The sequence below is a fragment of the Quercus lobata genome, chromosome 10, assembly GCF_001633185.2.
Source record: "Quercus lobata isolate SW786 chromosome 10, ValleyOak3.0 Primary Assembly, whole genome shotgun sequence".
Taxonomy (NCBI): domain Eukaryota; kingdom Viridiplantae; phylum Streptophyta; class Magnoliopsida; order Fagales; family Fagaceae; genus Quercus; species Quercus lobata.
This window is the reverse complement of record NC_044913.1, coordinates 5,711,249-5,732,718: the sequence shown is the minus strand read 5'-3', so window position 1 is coordinate 5,732,718 and position 21,470 is coordinate 5,711,249. Positions and strand designations below refer to the sequence as shown.

Sequence of the window (21,470 nt, the reverse complement as noted above, 5' to 3'; positions counted from 1 at the left end):
CCTTCTAAACATTCTTCATCTTTCAAACTTTTTTTTATTCTAAAGACTGAAATTAGCTTCAAGTAATAACCAGAGCAAAATAATAATAATAATAATAATAATAATTTTGCAAGAAAATGAAAATGACAAATGGACTGAGTCCAATGACTCGAATTAGGTTACATGTAACTAATAAAGGAATCATTGATAACTTGCTAAGATTCCATATTTGCCCACTTACACATCTCGAAATGTGGTGGTCTCATTTCATCAATTGTATCGAATAAAAAGAATCGACCCAAAAAGGCTTCTCACGTATACACTTTTGGCCTTCCACCTTTTTTTTTTTTTTTTTTTTTTACATCCCTTCCCTTTCTACTCAAATTTTCAAAGATTTAATCACTTCTAAGCAATGTTGTTTGAGAGATATCACAAATCAGCATGTAGAACCCTTCTGGCATTTAAGTGCACCCGCATTAGCTGTAAGAGTGGCAACAAGAGAAGCTGATTTTGCACCCATGCCCGAAGCCTTAGCATAGCTTGAGGAAGCATCATTTCCAGATGGTGTGAAAAATGCACCATTTAAAAATAAGTTTTAGTACTTTTTGGTGCATTTTCATATTTGGTCACCTTCACAAGTTCAAAATTTGATAAGTTTTAGTAAAAGTTATAAATGCAATAATTTTGGAACAACTTGATTCAACAATACAATTTGCTATAATTGGCACTGCATCATAAAAGTGATACTAGTGATAAACCCAATTAAAAATGATGCCATTACTTTTTCCTATTTCTCTTTAACAAAAACAAAAAAGTGAGCAGTTGAATAATAAATGGGGGGGAAGGGGGTTTTTACCTGTTACTGTTTCTGTTATCTGATGCAAGAAATCTGTTCCCTTGGCTATTGATGGTAGGGGAATCACTCCCACCAATGGCATACATTTCCCACTTGGTGTAGTCATTGTTCACCAAATGGACGTACCCATGCCTAACCCTACAAATTAATGTGGAAAAGTATATGTTAAAACACCAAAATGTCCCAACTAGATAACAAACAAACCAAAGCAATTAAATCGACAGGTTAATTTACAATTTTTTTATATTTTTCCTTTTGGTTCGTTACCTTGGAATTCTTTGAACGAGCCCCTCTCCAAAGTGATTGAAGGCAATAGTGACTTGCATTACCTTGTCTTGAGTGTAGGGATCACTATGTCTCAATAACATAGCCTTATCATGTTAGTGTCATGTAATTGTTTGAAATGGTAAACATAGAAGAACTATCAACTACATCAATCAGACCATCATCACATTTTGAAAATGAGACATGGTCCACCCAAATATGTTTACCACTGAAGATGTTTACAGCATCACCATCTGAAACACCCCTATCCAAAGTGACCGGGGGAATCTCTCACATTAGTATTCCCTCCTAGCTTACAATCATGTATGTGTATCCCATGAATTATAATGTTAGTCACTGACTGAATAGTAATGCATGGACCACCAGCTGATGTAGGACAAAATCTACAATTTAATTATTGTAATTTATTCATTTTGGTACTTAATTTGCAATTTTAGTTATTTTAGGTTTAGGGTTATTATTTCCTTGTTTTTAGGAGCTTTTAATGCTTTTTAAGTCAAATTTGGTTTCTGTTATGGTTGGGTATCAATTAGGAGTTATTTTACATTATATTTTCTTGTTTGTTAAGTGAAAGTTCAAAAACGTGTATAAACACCTTTGAACATTTAGACCCCCAAATTACAACTTAACCAATTCAAGCAATATGTCAAACAACTAGTGTGCGGAAACTTAACATATGCTATAATATGAAATTGGTAAAAACTATCTAAGCCGAAACAAAACACAATCCACATCAGATAATGAAAAGGCAGAGATAGAGAGGAAGGAAGATGCAAACACAAAGACAACACGCGATGTGTTATTGAAGAGGAAACCGAAACTCTCGGCGTAAAACCCCTCCGCCGCCCTCCAAACGGTAAACAATCCACTAGAAAATACAGTTGGGATACATGGACAGCAATAGACCCTCCAAGCCTAATCTACCCAGTGCACCTAAGCCCTCCAAGCTTCTTGCTCCAATGAGGTTGCGCCGAACCTTTTTCTTTTCTAGTTTCCCGGATTCTGCTACTAGACCGTAGCATCAACCAATGAAGATTGGTTCCTTCCTAACTGCTTCCCAGAAATCCAAACAGTTGTCTCACAGTGATGATGATGGTGAAAACCAGGTTTGGTATAATGCCTCTCAAGATTTGACAATGGAGAGGAAGAGAGTTAAGGAATTTGAAGAGACTCTAATGTATAGATTGTGGGTGACTCAATCTTGTTTTTCTTTAGGGTTTCTCTCTCAAAATTCTCTCTGGAAGCTCTCTCACAATCGTGGATAAAAGGGGTATTTATACTGGAGTGGGAGAGGAATGTGAAACGTCAGGTTTTACAAAACAGGGGTGGCTCGTGGCTTGATCTCGCGGCTTGACTAAGTCGCGAGATCCAATCGCGAGATAACCGTATGGCCAGTTGTCCTGTTTTGTCCTGTAGTGCTCCAGCTTGCATGACTGTTCACCTTCCAGCATGCTTGGCACGTGTGCTGCATCTGGCGGCTTGCAGCCGCGAGTCACCCGTGAGGCCCAGCCGCGAGTCTCTGTTTTCTTGCACACTCTTGAGCAATTCTTCACTCTATCTCACTCACTACCCTTACATCAAACCTACCTAAATACAGGGTTACTAAATGCTGAATTACAAACAAATTTGGCACGAAATAAAGCCAATTAGATGGTTGAATAAATTCAACCTTACAATCTCCCCCTTTGGCTATTCCGTGACAAAACCCTAAAACAGACTCTAGACTTAACATGTGAGTTGGGAACAGTTGAACAAAACTCACTCACACCTAACTCTAGAAGTTGTGAAGCACTTGAATCATATGAACATAATACTCCTGAAACACAACAATACACCATGATCATTGTAAGCAGAAAATCATAAAATGCATATGAAACAGGCAATATGTGATCAAGCAAAGATGGAGTTAAGAAACAAATCATGGCTTAATCAACCAAGTGAACACCACAAGGTAGTGATCACAGTGCTCATTCACACTTGGAATGAACATAAGGACATACAAGTTAACAAGCACAAGGCAAGATACTTGTATGCTCAACACTCAACCAATGCATAATACACAAGGTATATGCATCTAGGAACAATTCTACAAGGGCACAAGAGTGACAGTACATAAATCAAAATGCAAGACATTTAGATTAAAGTACTGATTTCAACATAGCATAAAGGCTGCATTAAGCAAGGTACATACCATAAAGCCTACAAACCTATGCATAAAACATTAACCCTAAAAGCTTACAAAAGCACATGGGTACAAACACAAAACTTCCTGAATAACATCATCAAAATATATTAATGTTTAAACCAAGAGTATAGGTTAAGAGTTAGAAACAACTATACACCAAAAACACAGTGTATCAAACCCATAAAAACACTAAAATTCCAACAAATATAAACCCAAACCTATAAGTTTAGAGGATAAGACTTAAAACAAAAGTATGACAAAAGTATATGTGTACTCCCCCTATCACTATGCACACTTCCCTTTGAACTTTCTCCCCCTTACTGAATGCTCTCCCCCTTTTTGGCACGAATAGCTAAAGGCTCTCGTCCAACTTTTATTGAATAGCATCTAGCTGATTCTCCATAGTCTCAAGACGCATTTGGACATGGTTGTTTGTGGAGTAGAGAAGTGCCACAATCTCATCAATGCTTTTTTGAATATGCTCAAGAACATTGCCAACTCTATCAGAATGAGGAGCAGTCTGTGCTTGCGGAATACTAGCCTGTGAAGCTTCAGGAACAGCACGTGAAGTAGATGTGGTATGTGCAGGTGTCTCTGATTTAGGGGCAGATGGAGTAATCGGAGAGATGTGAGCACTCCTTGGTGATTTAGAGGAGTGACTTCTGCTAGCTTGAAGAGTGAACAAGGAAATAGGACGCTGACGGGTCAACATTTTTCCATCTGTAGGAGGAATAATGCCTTCACGAAGAATGAGCTTCATGATGAGACTGCAAAATGGAATAATTCCTCGAGCTGCAGTTCGACACGCGGTCTTCCTCAAGGTGTAGTAGATGTGAACACATATATCAATGGGGACTCCTGTAATAAGGTCACAAAGGAATAGAGCTCTCCCAAGATTGATGAATGTAGTGTTGGACAGTGGGTAGAGATTGGTAAACATGATCAACTTCAGTGTGGTCAGCTCTGGTGCAAACTTTGCGGTGCTGATAGATGTTCCTGCACTGGATACTTCATGATTGGATCCTAGGATTTGTAAAATTTCTTCAATTTCTGGAGTTCGTTCATCGTAAGGAGTTAGATTCACATTCTGAGGTCTGGTGATGCCGAGAAGATCTGCGATGGAGTCTGGGGAAACGCTAAACTCTGTTCCTCTGACCCAGAAAATGAGTTGAACTCCAAGACCAGTTGCATTGGAGAAGCATTCTTTAACCAGCTCATCCATTGGATCAACAAAGTTCCCGAACAAGTTTGCCCAATCTCGTTTCTCAAAGATTCGAGGGATAAAAGTTGTCCCTAAGGTGTTAAACTCCACCACCCGTTCCACTATAGTAGTTGACTTGTCAAAAATGTTTGAGTAGACGTGTGAGGTAAGCGGAGTTCTGAACCTATCCTCATTGGGGTCTTGAGATGCCTGTGATGATATTCGAGTCCTTTTAGCAACTGGTGTTGCTGGATCGTCAGCAACAATGTCTTTACCCCTGGAAGATCGACGAGACATCTGCAAGAGAACAGGCCCACAGCAAAGAACCAACAACAGTACCACACAAGATAAATGTCAACATGATTCAGTGCTAATAGAAGAAAAAAAATTTCAATACATAAATACAAATTGAAGATAGTGCAGACCCAACCAAACTTCCAACAATTCAAAAGAACACAAAATGACAGGTGCAACAAAATGGTGATAATGCACAAAGGCATAGAAAGACAAAACACTAACAAAACTGTCAATGAGACAGGTTACCATGACCATGATATGCAAAAAGATATAGCATTCGAACACTAAGAGCAGATATCATAAAACACTCCACAAGAGATATGAACATGGGAAAATATTTCAAAATGAAGTAACAAAGCATCCAAACTAGAGCACATGATTGAGAGACACACATTATGTTATCATAAAAACTCAGTAACCCAAAACCGAAATCCTCCATCAACACTCAAGCAAGTGAAATGAGCAAGTCAAATAAACATCAAACCCATTTACTAAAAGATTTTCAGACTCAACAACAGGCAAATATCAAAACAATGAAAAAGCACATTGTGACCGCTCAACATGAAAACAGATGAGAACAATAGCAAACATAACAAGCCATACCCATCACACAAAGAGAGAAATATGTCGAGCACAATATCAATCCAAACGGTAACAAAAATATCCATGAAAAAGGGAAAATGAGATTGAGAAAACAAGACCCATACCTTTTCTTGATGATTTGGATAAGAAATGAAGCACCAATGAGATTTGAAAATGGATTCATGGAGTGTTTGGGAAGGAGATAGTTTAGGGAGAAGATGAACAGTCACAAATGTTCGAGGGAAAACTGAAAAAGATTTAAAAAATGCTCCTATTTCTGCCAAACACGTGTTTTTCGCGACTTGATTAAGTCGCCACACAGTCGCCAGTTCAAGCCGCCACAACACTCAAGGACAAAAATTTGAAAAATTTTTCTAAGTGTTTTTCACGACTGGAAGGTCTACCCACAAGTGAGTCGCGTGATGAGCCGCAAAAATCTCTGAGTAACCCTCGCGACTGGACATTCTACTCGCGAACAAGTCGCCAAAAATGACCCGCGAAGACGCGACTGAGGCTCGCGACTTGACATACCCGCGACTGAGCCGCCAAAACAGGGCAAAACTGGATTTTTGAAATTTTCAGATTTTTCAAACAAAATACTTTCCAAAAACACCTAAAACACTCAAAAATCTTTTTGTGCTTGAATTAACAAAGATTGAGCATGTGAAAACACATTTCATCAAGTACAATCACACAAATGAGTATGGCATTTATTGAATATAAACTTGTGTGTTGTGGGTGGATATCAACAATGAGATAGTCCTTTGTCTAATGTGAAACTTCAATGATCAATTCAACCAAGACATACACAATTAGCACTAGATCATGTGACCCATCTCAATTATAGAAATATGTATATATGACCTCTCACAAAACTTGATAACATAACTTGGAACTTTACATTTGACTCCACTTTTAATCATTACATTTGATCTTTTTGATCTTTTGAGGCAATCACCTTTCATTGTGAAAGTGATATTTGACATTTCACTTTAATGAACAAGCCTTTGGCTTTTTTAATAAACATTTTCCTTAATATAAAGTCGCTTACCCTTTTTCCTAGTCGAATACTAGAATGTGCAACAGGCTTTTGCAGCTCAATATCTCTTTTCATTTGGAGATTTACATTTGGTGAGCTCTTTTTAGCAAAAACATAAATAAATAGTGGGAAGATATATAGACACAAGTCTATGCATGTCTCAAGATCAACATAACCATTCATTAATCATTCATGACAAGTTTGAAGATCTATTTACAACAATCACATAGATTTCAAGATTTTTCCCACAGTGATATGATTGCATGAAAACAAGTAATACTCGAAAATGCACAAAACCATTAGTACAAAGGTACAAGACAAAACAAGTTTTGAGACAAAATCTCAACAAAGTCAATCAAGCTTTTTGATTTTCTAATTTTTTATGTGATTTTTGGATTTTTGACACAAAAAACAAAAAGATTGATAAAACAAAATTAAAAATATGCACAAGTAAACAAGCAAACAACCAACATCAAAAACAGCAAGCAAAACAAACAAACATTGTCACAAAGCATAGGAAGTATTAATGCATGGACATGTTATAATGCTTATGCATGAGTACCCTTTTTCACCCACACGTCACTTGCGTTTGGGGTGATTTCCTTATAGGATTGGGTACGGGAGTTAGGGCTTTCAAACCTTCGTGAGAAGCTTTCCAAGCAGTTGGTGAATGCACCAATCATCTTCATCACGTTCATCATTCCGGGATCACCATTCTGATCTCTAGATTGATCACCTGCCCAATTTCTTCTATCATTTCTAGGTCCTCCTGACCTTTGAGGAGTTGCACTATTCTTTGCTCTTAGCTTTTGGCAATTTGGTCGAGTATGCCCTTGAAGTCCGCAATAATGACATACATAAGTTGCTCTAGGACCTCTTTGTGGTCGTGGGCGTGACTTGGCATGAGACTCAGACCTGCCCACAGACTAATTACGGGGATTCAGCATCCGTTGATTCATCACATTCTTCTTCTCCTCCATCTTGAGCTTCTCATCAGTAAGTTCAGCTACAACTGGATCTTTGGCCTTTACAAACTTCACTTCTTTAGTGACATTTCCAGATGAACTACTTCCTCCGGTATATCCCAATCCGGATTTGTCTGAAAAGCTCTTTTGAGATGAGATAACATCATCTAGCTTTTTGGTGGTGACCCTCTCTATTTTAGCATTTGCTTGCACAACCTCATTCTCAAGAAATCTCACTTTTGTGTAAGCTTCGGACAGCTCACCATTCAGTGTTTCTATCTCACATTTGGCCTCCCTATATCGGATTAGGATACTTTTGTAGTCCTCCTCAGCCTTCTTCATTTTTCTCACAGCAGCCTTGGCCACCCTTGTGTACTCACCCGACTTCTCCAAGAGTGAGTTATAATTCTCTTGAAGATTTGCTGTGCTTTCATCTTCTTCAGCATCTGATTCTTCAACAATTCCTAGTGATTCATCATCACTATGTTCTCCAAGGTCTCGTACAAGCAGATTCAACTCATTTGAAGACTCAACATGAGCTATAGTCATAAAAGCCGAATAGTTCCCCTCTCCATCACAGCTCTCTTCAGATTCTGAGTCAGACGAATTCGAGTCACTCAAAGTCGTGGCATACACTTTACCTTTCGATTTCAAATAATTCAGACATTCCTTCTTAAAGTGTCCATGCCCGTTACATTCGAAGCAAGTTACACCTTGTGTAGGTTGGGATTCTTTTCCATCTTTCTTTTTGAATTCCCTTTTCTCCCTTCCAGAACTTTGGAATTTTCTTTTATCATCAAATTTGCCATTATTTTTGAATTTCAAGAACTTTCTGAAATTTTTGACAAGGTATGCAACATCTTTGTCAACCACATCTTCTCCCGATGAGTCTTGATCTTCCACCTTCTCATTAATGGTCTTAAGAGCAAGAGATTTACTCTTCCGTTGATTGGGTAGCGACAGCTCATAAGTCTGTAGAGAACCAACCAGCTCCTGTACTTTGATATCATCAAGGTCCTTGCTCTCTTCAATCGCTGTCACTTTAGCACGAAAACTTTCCGGCAATGATCGAAGGATCTTTCTTACAATTTTTGAATCCTCCGTTTTCTCCTCTAAGTTGAACTTACTGACAACCACCTCATTTAGCTTCCCATAGAAAGAGTCAAAAGACTCATCCTCACTCATTTTGAGCTCCTCAAACCGAGTAGTTAGCATTTGCAACTTGGTGTCTTTCACTTTCTTCGTGCCTTCATAGGTGGTTTCCAAAATCTCTCAAGCTTCTTTGGCAACGGTAATATGAGAAATCCTGTGAAATTCATCTGGAGACACACCACAGAAAATAGCATTGAGTGCTTTACTGTTAACATTAGATGCAGCAAGTGCTGCCTTATCCCAAGTGGATTTGGCTGCCTCAAGTCTGGTCCAACCAATCTCAACAGCATCCCAAACAGATTCATCAATAGAACACAGAAAAGCTCTCATGCGAACCTTCCAAAAAGCATAATTACTACCATCAAAATATGGAGGTGCATTTAGGGATTGAGACCGATCTATCTCAAAAGGGAGTCAAGGATCACACAATGGTAATAAAACCAATAACAGTGTACCCGCTCTGATACCAATTGAAAGTTCAAAAACGTGTATAAACACCTTTGAACGTTTAGACCTCCAAATTACAACTTAACCAATTCAAGCAATATGTCAAACAACTAGTGTGCGGAAACTTAACATATGCTATAATATGAAATTGGTAAAAATTATCTAAGCCGAAACAAAACACAATCCACAGCAGATAATGAAAAGGCAAAGATAGAGAGGAAGGAAGATGCAAACACAAAGACAACACGCGATGTGTTATCGAAGAGGAAACCGAAGCCCTTAGCGTAAAACCTCTCCGCCGCCCTTCAAGCGATAAACAATCCACTAGAAAATACAGTTGGGATACATGGACAGCAATAGACCCTCCAAGCCTAATCTACCCAGTGCACCTAAGCCCTCCAAGCTTCTTGCTCCAACGAGATTGCGCCGAACCTTTTTCTTTTCTAGCTTCCTGGATTTCGCTACTAGACCGTAGCATCAACCAATGAAGATTGGTTCCTTCCTAACTGCTTCCCAGAAATCCAAACAGCTATCTTACAGTGATGATGATGGTGAGAACTAGGTTTGGTATAATGCCTCTCAAGGATTTGACAATGGAGAGGAAGAGACTTAAGGAATTTGAAGAGACTCTAATGTATAGATTGTGGGTGAATCAATCTTGTTTTTCTGTAGGGTTTCTCTTTCAAAATTCTCTCTGGAAGCTCTCTCACAATCGTGGGTAAAAGGGGTATTTATACTGGAGTGGGAGAGGAATGTGAAACGTCAGGTTTTACAAAACAGGGGTAGCTCGCGGCTTGACTAAGTCGCGAGATCCAGTCGCGAGATAACCGTATGGCCAGTTGTCCTGTTTTGTCCTGTAGTGCTCCAGCTTGCATGACTGTTCACCTTCCAGCATGCTTGGCACGTGTGCTGCGTCTGGCGGCTTACAGCCGCGAGTCATCCGCGAGGCCCAGCCGCGAGTCTCTGTTTTCTTGCACACTCTTGAGCAATTCTTCACTCTATCTCACTCACTACCCTTATATCAAACCCACCTAAATACAGGGTTACTAAATGCTAAATTACAAGCAAATTTGGCACGGAATAAAGCCAATTAGATGGTTGAATAAATTCAACCTTACATCAAGTTTTACAGAGCCCTTAAATAGGCCTCTAAGTCTGTACATGTATTTAAACAATTATTCAATCAATAAAATTAAATTCAGACTTTTGTCTTTCTATTTTCTAGTGAATTCCAAACCCTTTCTCCTTGTGGATTTAAGGACCCTTGTGGACTCAAGGAACCCTCGTGGATTCGAGGTTATTTTCAGAAGCAAACGTGTTTTGTTTCTTGTTTTTTAGAAGTAAACGTGTTCTGCTTCTGGACGCTTCCGCATCCCGCATTACTAGCTATGTGCACATTAGCTCCCCTACCATCAATGGTCTTATAAGAGTTCATATTCAATTCCACCTTCAATTTGATCATCATATTATGTTAAAAAATAATCCACAATAGTTCTTCTTGGATTACTGCATGTCTTAGAGTCCCATTCTTGGGATTTATAACATCATTATCACTGGAATCTGTAACCACATAAATCTTACTATTTTTTCCACCAATAGCATTCTTGCCAAACCCAATTGCACAATTTGCTAGCTTTTGTCGACTCTTATCCCAATTAGAGTCACACCTCCAACAATCATCAATTGGGTTCCCAGTTGAGCAAGAGGAATCCCCCTTCAAATTCCTCCTAGTCAAAGAGGCATTGATGCTCCTGCCATATAAAAAATGTGACACTTTTTTAACGCTATAGAATTTAAACTGTAAAAACTAAAATAACTTAACTTTTTTTTCAAGGTAACATTGTAACATTTATGGTTTCTTACCTTTGTACCGCTTGTACTACAATTCTGGGGTCTTTAACTGGTCTGGTGGCAATGAGGCTTGGGATTAGGAGAGAGAAGAGAATGGTGATGAGAGAGAGTGAAGAACAGCTTGTCATTTCTTATTCTTTGCTAGGAAGTGTGAGTGAGAGAGAGTTAAGAAAAGCAAATTTGATGAATCTAAAAAGTCTGTGCAAAAAAACTGAAAGGAGTCAAGTGGGATTAATTTATAGAACTGGAGATAGTCTGAACTATAACGTAGAACCGTTTAAATCTAAATGTAGAATTTTATCTAAAATCAAGGATTTTGAAAAAGTAGTTATGTGACTTATTTATGTTTTTTTTCTAAGTTTACCCTATTGTATGGATTGGGATCAAAATAGTAGGTTTTTTTTGGGGGGGGACCCAGTAATACATTTTGAAGATTAGTTACTTTCGACCACAAGATGATGCGATAATGCATGTTTATCTTTGTCTTTTCTTACAATTTCAATCTATGAATTTGAACTCAGCAATGAACTAAAGCGGTATTTGACAAGGCCAAACTACAAATAATTCTTTTTTATTGAGAAAAACAACTCGCGACTAAAATTGGTATATGAATAGAAATATTGAACCAAAATTTATGGCCTCTTCTAGTTGATAGCAATTACGTACAGTACTTCATAATAACTCTACCATTTCCGTCATATATTTGTAAATTAACATATAGTTGATATTTTTTCTCTTGTTCCAATAGATATATTTTTATTTTGAATACCAAGAGGCCTAAAAGTATAAAAATTTGCTAATTTACTAATGCCTCGTTACTACTAGCTATAAGCCCCTTATATGAGTTGTGGAAGCCCAAGCCTAGCTAATAACCCAAGAGCCAAAAATATTAAGAAAAAGTGTAAATCCATTCTAGTTTGGCGTGCACTACCTTTCTTTTAAAATTGACCCTAGGCAATATTTCTAGTAGCCAGAAACCCAAGATGTATAAGAGGGTGATACCCATGCATGTTGACCATTACCGGCCCAAAATGTGAGTGAATGAGTCAAACACAAAATCATCACTGAACAAGGAACACCATCTTTTTGTATTAAAGCACTGGCTTAAAGCTCAACTACCATGTCGCTGGTCCAAATTGGTGGTCTAAAGTAGTAAGCACCATGTGGAAAGACCAGACATTGTTTCTCAAGTACCCTCCAAATTGTTCATCAAAAAAAATAAAAAAAGTACCCTCCAAATTGGTGGTCCAAAGTGACAAGATAATTGTACTTTGAAAGGCCCGTTGAGGTCCAAAATCAAAACACAAGTTAGGTTTTGAGTTACTAACTAGCCTACTACTTGAGTGAAAGGTCAATCATGATGAGATTTTTATTTCTTCTATTTTTAAGCTAACACTTCCCTTCACATTGCTTTTACAAAAAGAAGGTGTCAATTCCTATGTCCTATTGGAGATACAATTCATTGTTAGGCATTAATCAAATTTTATTATTTATACAAAAAAAAAAAAAAAAAAAAAAAAAAAAAAAAACAAACAAACAAACAACCAACACACACACATTCTTTACTAAGTTGATACTTTTTTAATTTATTGGTTAGAAATGCTCCTACTATTACCTGAACCCCCTCGTCAGTCTTCCCTACTACGTTAATACCTTTAAAACTTCTAATAGCTATACTTGGATTAAAAATGCTCAAAGAGAAAACTGGCAATAGTATTGTTCAACTTAAGTAATGGGATAGGAAAAACTACCTAAATAGGGTTTTGATTCATTTTCAAAGATCAATACTTTCCCTCGCAAAAACTTTCGTTTAAACAGTAAACACTCCAACTCTAAAGAAATATAATTAGTATTTTATACGTTATGTTCTCAGAGGTTTTTGTGACAAATATATGACATATATTTGTTACAAGTATTATAACTTAGACTCTAGACCCAATCAATTGAATTATCATGTTCAACCTTAATTCAGACAATCGAGCATCTATCACATGGAATAGGAGACCTTACTGGTTTGTTCCTCACGTAAACTGGATTTACATGAGTGACTCAAGAATAAAGATCATGGTTAGCTCTTACTTGTCCAGTTGTCCCTTATAAACATTCTTCTTCTTTCTTTTATCATTTTATTTATTTATTTTGTAGACTGAAATTGGCTTTCACGTAATAATCAAAGAAAAAATAAATTTGCAAATTATTGAAAATGACAATTGGGCTGAGTCAAATTAATTAGGTTAATTCCGTGTAACTAAAGGAATCATTGATAGCTTGCAAAGATTCCATATTTGACAACTTACTTGGGAAAATATGGTGGTCTCATTTCATCATTTCTATATCGAATAAAAAAGCTTGACTCTTTCATTCAAGTAAGAAAAAAAGCTTGAGTCATTTAAATAATGATAGTTTTTATAAATGAAAATGACGTTTAATTGAGTGACTTGTTATGCCTAGGTTATTTGTATGATGCAGCATTTAGAAATTTAACTACCAAATTAGCATTAATTCCTGCATTTCAGCACTAATTTTCAATTTTCAACCAGTGTGGCCTTCATCTCATCTGCTTGTTGGTAAAATAATTATAAGAACCGAAATATATGGTAAAAGATGCACTGTCTGTTTAATTGGAAGAAAATGATACTGAAATGGAGGTGCTGAGCCTAACTATTATAATGCTCTATAGCCCATGTTTTACTTCATACAACAACACCAAACGAATCTTAGTCCAATTAATGCTCTTTTGTTGAAAGTTGATTAAAATATAATTGCAAGTTGCAACTAAAAATAACAAGGATAGGTTTATCTCCATTGTTTCTCGGAATGTAATTTTTTTGTCTCACTATGTGGCCTGACGATGGCCTATCCTTTGTGATTGGAATGAGTTTATCACTATTTTTTCTTTTCCTTCTTATGTGCTAGATTCAAAAGTTGGAGATGGTTTAGAACCCTTCTTTATTTTATATATATATATATATATAACCTAAAAATAATGAGGTTTAAAAATGATGTACGTAAATAAAGAATCTGAAAAATTAAAAGAGAAAATAGTACCCCTATTCTAGATTTTTTTATTATTTTGGATAAACATTCTTCTTCTAGAAAGTCAGCTGCCTTATATTGTGGAATTAGTCTTTTCCTGATTCTTGAGGGAACATTGTCTCCTAATTATTTGAATATATTAAGGACACCACCTGAACTTAGAAGTTAAATCATCATAACTGAAATTCTGGATCGGCAGTGATTTTGCACTGCATGTTTTCACACTTCACCGCAATTTATGTTTGACCACTTTGATTGTTGTATGTATAATAGGGTAGTTACCGCAATTTATGTTTGAGTGTTTGACCACTTTGATAGTTGCATGTGTAATAGGGTAGTTAAGCACATATAACGGACAGTTTGGGCAAATGAAAAATCAGCTTTAATTAGTTATAGTTATCGTTAAAGTTGTTGCGTAATTGTATAATTTGTGTGTGATAATTGAATGATAAGTGGCAGTGATTTTGCCCTGCATGTCTTCACACTTCACCGCAATCTATGCTTGATCACTTTGATTGTTGTATGCATGATAGGGTAGTTAAGCACATATAACAGACATTCACAGTTTGGGCAAATGAAAATCAGGTTTAGTTACTTATAATTATTGTTAAAGTTGTTGTGTGATTGTGTGATTGTGTAATTTGTGTTTAATAATTTAATGATATGCGAAAGTATGAAAGAAAGAGTATACATGAAGGTCTAGGTAGTTTGGCTTAACGGTCTATGTTCACAATATGAAAGTCCTTAACAACTATATATTTTATTCAGTAATGCATTACAATTGACTCAATGTAAAATTTACATGCTAAAGAATATATGACTAACCCTAAACTAATCACATACTAATCCAAGATTAAGTTGCTTGTTCTTCAAGTGCATGGACCTACAATTAGTTAGGGTCACTTACGCCATAATATATCTAACATATATTAACTTATTGAGTTTGGGAAGATTACGATTCTCATCAACTCTCTTGCTTCTCAGTATAAACATTATTAGCATTATTGGTTTCGTTTAATCTCCAAGTTGATTATCTCCAACAAGTCTACAGACATAAAATTTTGAAAACTAATGTATCTTGTAATGCTTGGTGCATAATCAAAGGTTTATTAGTGAAGAAATGTTATCTTTAATCACAAAAGTTATGAAAAAAAAATTTATATCTATAGTATTTCTTAGTTTCATTGGGTCCTGGTTTTGGTCATGTATTATGTGGTTCTCAACTGATATACTTTTGTGTACAAATACCTGTCTCTTCTTCATAGTCGTATTCCAATTAGGTCCATTTCGACTAATTTGGACTAATTGTCTGCCACATGTTTGGACCCACCCACATGTTTATCCAAGAATAAACCAGTTCGTTGCCTTACATATCTTGAGAATGTGCCACTCTTTGTCCAAACTTATACATAAAAACTCTCCCATTTTTCTTTCTTAGTGTGATACAGCATCATTCCAATTCTTATCATCAATGGTCGCAAGAGTTGAGCCATCAGAGACCATTTGCATTGTCAATGATTTTAGTTCACTCATATTCTTTTGATCACATATGCCATGTTTCTCACCAACATGGATGGACATCGACTCTTCCAATTGCAACTACTAGGACAAAAGTCACATGGAATATCCTTGTAACTTTTTGGAAGATTTATTTTGTGATTTTCATATATTGATAAAATCATCATTTATTTGAAAAGTTTAAGTTGATAAGTATGAGTGAATTTAATCACTTTGTAGTTAATACTCTTCTGCTTATTTTATGTATGGGGTCAAACTCCCTCTTAATAAGAGAGTTCCTGAATGTTTAACATGAATGAAAGATATAATAGAAAGTATCAAATTTAGAGCCACATATTAATTTGAATACAATGATGAATTACTAGTTATTTCTAAAGGTTAAAATGATTAGGAAAATGTATTTAATTATTTAGTGTTGGATATCATACATGTCACACAGAAATCCTCTCTTTCATTTTTTTTTTTTTTTTTTTAAAGGAAAATCACACAGAAGTCTTTGTTCCTTCACTTTCCTGCTAGAGCATTCATTATAGTCAGTAACAATTGAAGAGTGCAAAGCATGGACCTGAGGATACAGAGGCCATGACAGTGACAGTAAGACACGCTCAATAGTCAATATGCCTCCTGTGAATGGATGAGCTGCCCATGCCATGAATTTATCCGGTCCCTTTTGTGAACTGAAGTGTGAAGGGCCCATCAATTCTGGGCAAAGTTAGGATCCCACCACACCTTCTTATCATGTCTTAATAACACCGTGATTGGCTGCCATATGGGAGAGAAAGAAGAAAAGAGGAGTAATGGCCAGTTAGAAGGAGAAATAATAGAGTAGAGCTGGATGGGCCCTCTATCCAAATTGGCATGAAAAAGAAATATAAAAATAAAGACAAAGTTTATTTACAAAATTTGTTGTAGTATAAGGTTACAATTTTACTCAATAAAATAAATATTACTGCATATTTTGAAAATTTAATCATTAAATTGCATGTTCTTTACACTCTTAATACACATGTAAACTTTTGTATTAATCAGATGTTATTTATTATATGATCTATAACCTTATATTTTATGCATAATTTTAACTTACAAAACTTAACATTCAAACAATTTATTAATGACATAGTTATTGATCTTTAATTTTCTATAAATTTTACAAGTATTGGTATATAAGAAGAATAAGTAATTTAAAATTCATATTCAATAAAAAAAAATATACCAATTTAGCAAAATTTTGTATTAAAAAAAAAAAAAAAAGTACCCTAATATATGTTTGGAATGGGGAGAAAATGTGAAAAGAAGAGAAAAATATGCTCCTCTTTCCTCTGTTTAGTTTGCAGAGAGAAGAGAATTGGAATGAATGTTAGTGTTTTTTCTTAAAATTTTTTTTACATTTATACCCAAATGAAGTAAAGAGAGGTATAAAAACTTATGGGCAAAAATGTAATTTTACGAGCAATTAAAAGTCAAAAATTGCTGCTATCTTCGTTTAAAAAAAAAAAAAAAAAAAAAATCAGCTTTCTCCTCATTGCCGCCCAAATTGGACAAATCACAAAATATGGGCTGCGGAAGAATCTTTTTCGGTCACAGTTACATTTTTTTTCTTTCTCTTATGTCAGCTAAATTAAGGAAATTCAATAATTTTCATTCCCTTTTCCATATATTCTTTCCAAACGCAGTGTGTCGATGTTAGTTACTACCCAATATTTTTTGCTACTATTGACATGATTCATTGTTATTAGTGCATAATAAAATTAGTGTTAGTGTTAAGAAAAATTATTTTGTGAGACAACATGATTCATTGTTATTAGTGCATAATAAAATTAGTGTTAGTGTTAAGAAAAATTATTTTATGAGACCGAAGTGTCCCTCCTACATATAATAGATCCCATACACCTGTGAGATATTCATATTACCAAAGAGACTCTATGAGACGGATTTATAAAATACTTTCTCTCGTGTGGTAGCTAGATTCTAGTAAAAATAATATTATTTAGCCACAACAAACCAATTCAATAATAATAAACTTAAAAAATGAAAAGAAAAACAATAGTGTAAAATATTATGACCCTATCATTATTGATATCTTATCACATGCATGTGCTAGTTTGGTAATTTGATCCCAAATCATACTTTGTCAATCTTAAGTATTTTTAAAAAAACATTTCATGTTTTTAAAGTACAATATTTTAAACAACCTCCCTTAAAAAAAAATGTTTTTATTAATGGTTGCCCTTTTTATTAAATGCCTACTATACTATACTGATAGATTAGTTTCTTGAATCCCTCTAGAAAGGCAATATTATAAGACACCAAAAAAAGTTACGGTTGGTAGTTGGTGCCATGAGCCTAGAGCACCCAAGCTTTTTGACTAGTGTCGGGTGGCTTTAGTCTTCATAGATATGATGAATACCCTGTGCAACAATGTGCAGGACTCACTTTTTCTCATTACCCCCATAGACAAAAAACGAAAAAGAAAAAGAAGCTTCACTTGGGACTAGCTAGCTTGGCCAAGCAAAAACTCTAACATGAGTACATGAAACTTGAGAGGTGGGAAATGGATTGAAAAGCTGCAGCCTGCAGAACTAAAACACGTACAAAGATAGTAACTAGTCAGCATCAATGTGGGAACTGGAAGCTAGATAGGTCAATTTAAGCATATATATGAGGGGTTGAGACTGTGAGAGATACACTTTATACCCTACTTCTTTTTGATGCGTTGTACCCTGGCCTCTATCCATTCCTATCCTACTCTTCAACGTGCATGTGCATTTGCTGCATCATGGTTAGCACTATTCGTCTATTCGATACCCACAAAGTTCAAGAAAAGGACCCCATAATATGTGCAACTTTGTCAAACCTGTTGTAGTTGTAAACCAATCTTTAGTCCACAAGCAAACAGCTCCATCAAAAGAAGGTCCAATCAATAAGGCATGCATGTGCTTTCTCTTCCGTTTCTACAGTACTCACAACTATTGTATTTACCAAATTTGACACCCAAGTGGGTCCTTATGCACAAGAACCTAAGGGGATTGGGAGAGAGATTTTTTTTTTTTTTTTCCCAATTTTTTTGGAGGGAAATTGATTTGTAATAGGGTTTAATTAAAAATGATATTTACATTAATCCTAATTGTAAAATGGAGAGAATCCCATCTTGTAGGAGCAATTTGTAACAATCTTTGTAATGTAATGTTACTTTGGTTAGTGCATGATATGCAAAATGATCTATGTTTTTTTTTTTTTTTTCAAATTATGTGATTCTATTAGATTCAAAAAATAAAATTTTAAACTAAAAATCAAAATGAACCTATTCCCCTATTTGTAGGGAATGATTCGCCGTGATCTTCGCAATGCAATGTTACTTTAATCTGCGGAATATATGTAAAGTAGTTTATGTTCTTTGTTGATTGAGGCTACTTGGAATGGACTGGTTGGATTTATCTAGATATACTTGTATTGGATTCCTCTTTCTCTTTATTAGTATTCAAGTACGTATAGGAATAACAAATGATGCTCTAGTTGGCTAATTTTCTCGTTGTACAGCTAATTCGGTGACAGTTATAGCGGTTGTTGAACTTTCTTAATCACTTAAATTAATAAGACTGGTAACTCGTATGGATTGGAACATTTTTCCTTTGTCTTACTTGCATTTTCTCTTTCTCTTTGTCTTTCAGTTCCGATTTTCTATTTACCAAATTCTTGGATCTCTTTTTCTTAATATTGGACTCGTTCAAGGCTCATTGAGTTGCGTGAGAGAGAGAGAAGAGAGAGAGGTAAAGAGAAAGAAATTTAATATTAAACCTATAATTGGATAATTTAGTTTTCAACACTTCTGCACTTGTTTTCTCAATGACCATTGAGATTCCCCCAAATGGTTCTAAGAGTAAAACAGGCCGCGGTTGTACATTGTAATCATGAAACCCGTGGTCAAAAGAAAAGAAAAAGAAGATATAGAGTAGAAACAATGGCTAAAAAGAAAGAAAAGAATTATAGAGGAAAGGGAAAGTAGAGAAAAGTAATTGACCCTAATAGGCTTCTCTCTCGTACTCTTTTTGCCTTCCTCTTGTTTTACTTTCTTCCACTTTCTACTCAAATTTCAAAGATTTAATCGCTTGCAATGCTGTTTATGAGATTTATATCACAAATCAGCATTTAGAACCCTTCCGGCAACTAAGTGTACCAGCATTAGCGGTAAGAGTAGCAACAAGAGAAGATGGTTTTGCACCTAAGCTCGAAGCCTTAGCATAGCTCGAGGAAGCCCCAGCTCCAGATGGTGTGAAAAATGCACCATTTAGCAATAGGTCTCCTTCAGATCTCCAATTCCAGCCCTTCCATTCACTTTGTGGTGCATCCTCATGTTTGGTCACCTGCACAAGTTCACAATTTGATAAATTACTCAATTCAATAATATGATATGTTGTAAATAGTAGTATATAATAAAAGTGGTATTAGTGATAGACCCAATTAAAAACAATGCAATTACTTTTCTCTGTTTCTCTTTAATAAAAACAAAAAAGTGAGTTGTTGAATAAGAAATGGGGTTTTTACCTCTTTGCTGTTTCTATTATCTGGTGCAAGAAATCTGTTCCCTTGGCTATTGATGGTGGGGGAAGCACTCCCACCAATGGCATACATTTCCCAATGGGTGTAGTCATTGTTCACCACATGGAAGTACCCATGCCTACACCTACAAATTAATGTGAAAAAGTGTATATTAAAACACCATAATGACCCAACTAGATAACAAACAAACCAAACCAATTAAATTGACAAGTAAATTTACACTTTTTCTTTTTCTTTTTCTTTTTTCCTTTTGGTACTTTACCTTGGCATTCTTTGAACAAGCCCTTCTCCAAAGTGATTGAAGGCAATAGTGACCTGCATGCCCTTGTCTTGAGTGTAGGAATCACTATGTCCCAATAACATAACCTTATCATGGTGTGTCATGAAATTGTTTGAAATGGTAATCATGGAAGACCCATGAATTGCATCAATCAAACCATCAGCACAGTTTGACAATGAGACATGGTCCACCCAAACATGGGTACCACCAAAGATGGAAACACCATCACCATCTGATATGGTCCTCCACCCAAAGTGATTTGGGGAATCTCTCACCATGGCATTCCCTCCTTGCTTACAATCATGTATGTTTATCCCATGGATTATAATGTTAGTCACATACTGAATAGTAATGCACGGACCACCAGCTATGTGCACACTAGCTCCCCTACCATCAATTGTCTTAAACGAGTTCATAATCAATTCCTCCTTCAATCTGATCACCATATCACGTGCAAAAATAATCCACAATGGTTCATCTTGGATCACAGCATATCTTAGAGTCCCTGGCTTCGGATTTACGGCATCATCATCACTAGAATCTGTGACCACATAAATCTTTCCATCTCTTCCACCAACAGCATTCTTGCCAAACCCAATTGCACAATCAGCCAGCCTCTGCCTATTTTTTTCCCAATTGGAGTCACACCTCCAGCAATCATCAATTGGGTTCCCAGTTGAGCATGAGAAATACCCCAACTTTCTCCTAGTCATAGATGCATTGATGCTCCTGCCATATCAAAAAAAAAATGTGACACATTTTTAACACCATAGAATCTAAACTGTAATAACTAAAGTAACTAACTTTTTCTGGTAACATTTATAGTTTCTTACCTTTGTACTTCTTGTACCACGAGCTCTGGGTCATGAGCTGGGGTTGAGGCAATGAGGCTTGGGATTAAGAAAGAGAAGAGAATGGTGATGAAAGAGAGTGAAGAAGAGCTTGCCATTTTCTTTTTCTCTGCTAGGAAATGTGAGTGAGAGAGAGAGAGTGTGTGATATGAAGAGAAGGAGGGAAAGAAGGTGTTGTATATAAAGAAATTAAAGCCGGGCTAACTGGCGTGATTAAACTAAACAAGTGGGGTCCAATGCTCTTCGTGATTTCTGGTTTTATGGGATTCCCTTTGGGCAGTTTGGCCGTTAAGCAAGCCCTGAATGATGGTCTAGAGAGAAAAACAGAGTGAAAGAAAAGAAAAAATAAAATTTCAAAAAGGAAATTTCTCTGTTTTTTTGCTTTTTTA

At 36.0% G+C, this 21,470-nt stretch overlaps 1 protein-coding gene and 1 pseudogene across 1 annotated transcript; both read right to left on the bottom strand.

The window, feature by feature from the left end:
* Positions 1-415: 415 nt before the first annotated feature.
* LOC115965403 lies at positions 416-10,967 on the bottom strand (annotated as a pseudogene).
* An 8,201-nt stretch (positions 10,968-19,168) lies between these two features.
* On the bottom strand, positions 19,169-21,259 carry LOC115965528 (probable pectate lyase 5). Its single transcript, XM_031084775.1, has 4 exons — positions 21,064-21,259; positions 20,213-20,959; positions 19,936-20,074; positions 19,169-19,754 (listed from the first exon to the last, which is right to left on the bottom strand). The coding sequence occupies exons 1-4, from the start codon at positions 21,177-21,179 to the stop codon at positions 19,533-19,535; spliced, it is 1,224 nt and encodes a 407-aa protein (XP_030940635.1). The 5' UTR covers positions 21,180-21,259; the 3' UTR covers positions 19,169-19,532.
* Between the last annotated feature and the right edge of the window lie 211 nt (positions 21,260-21,470).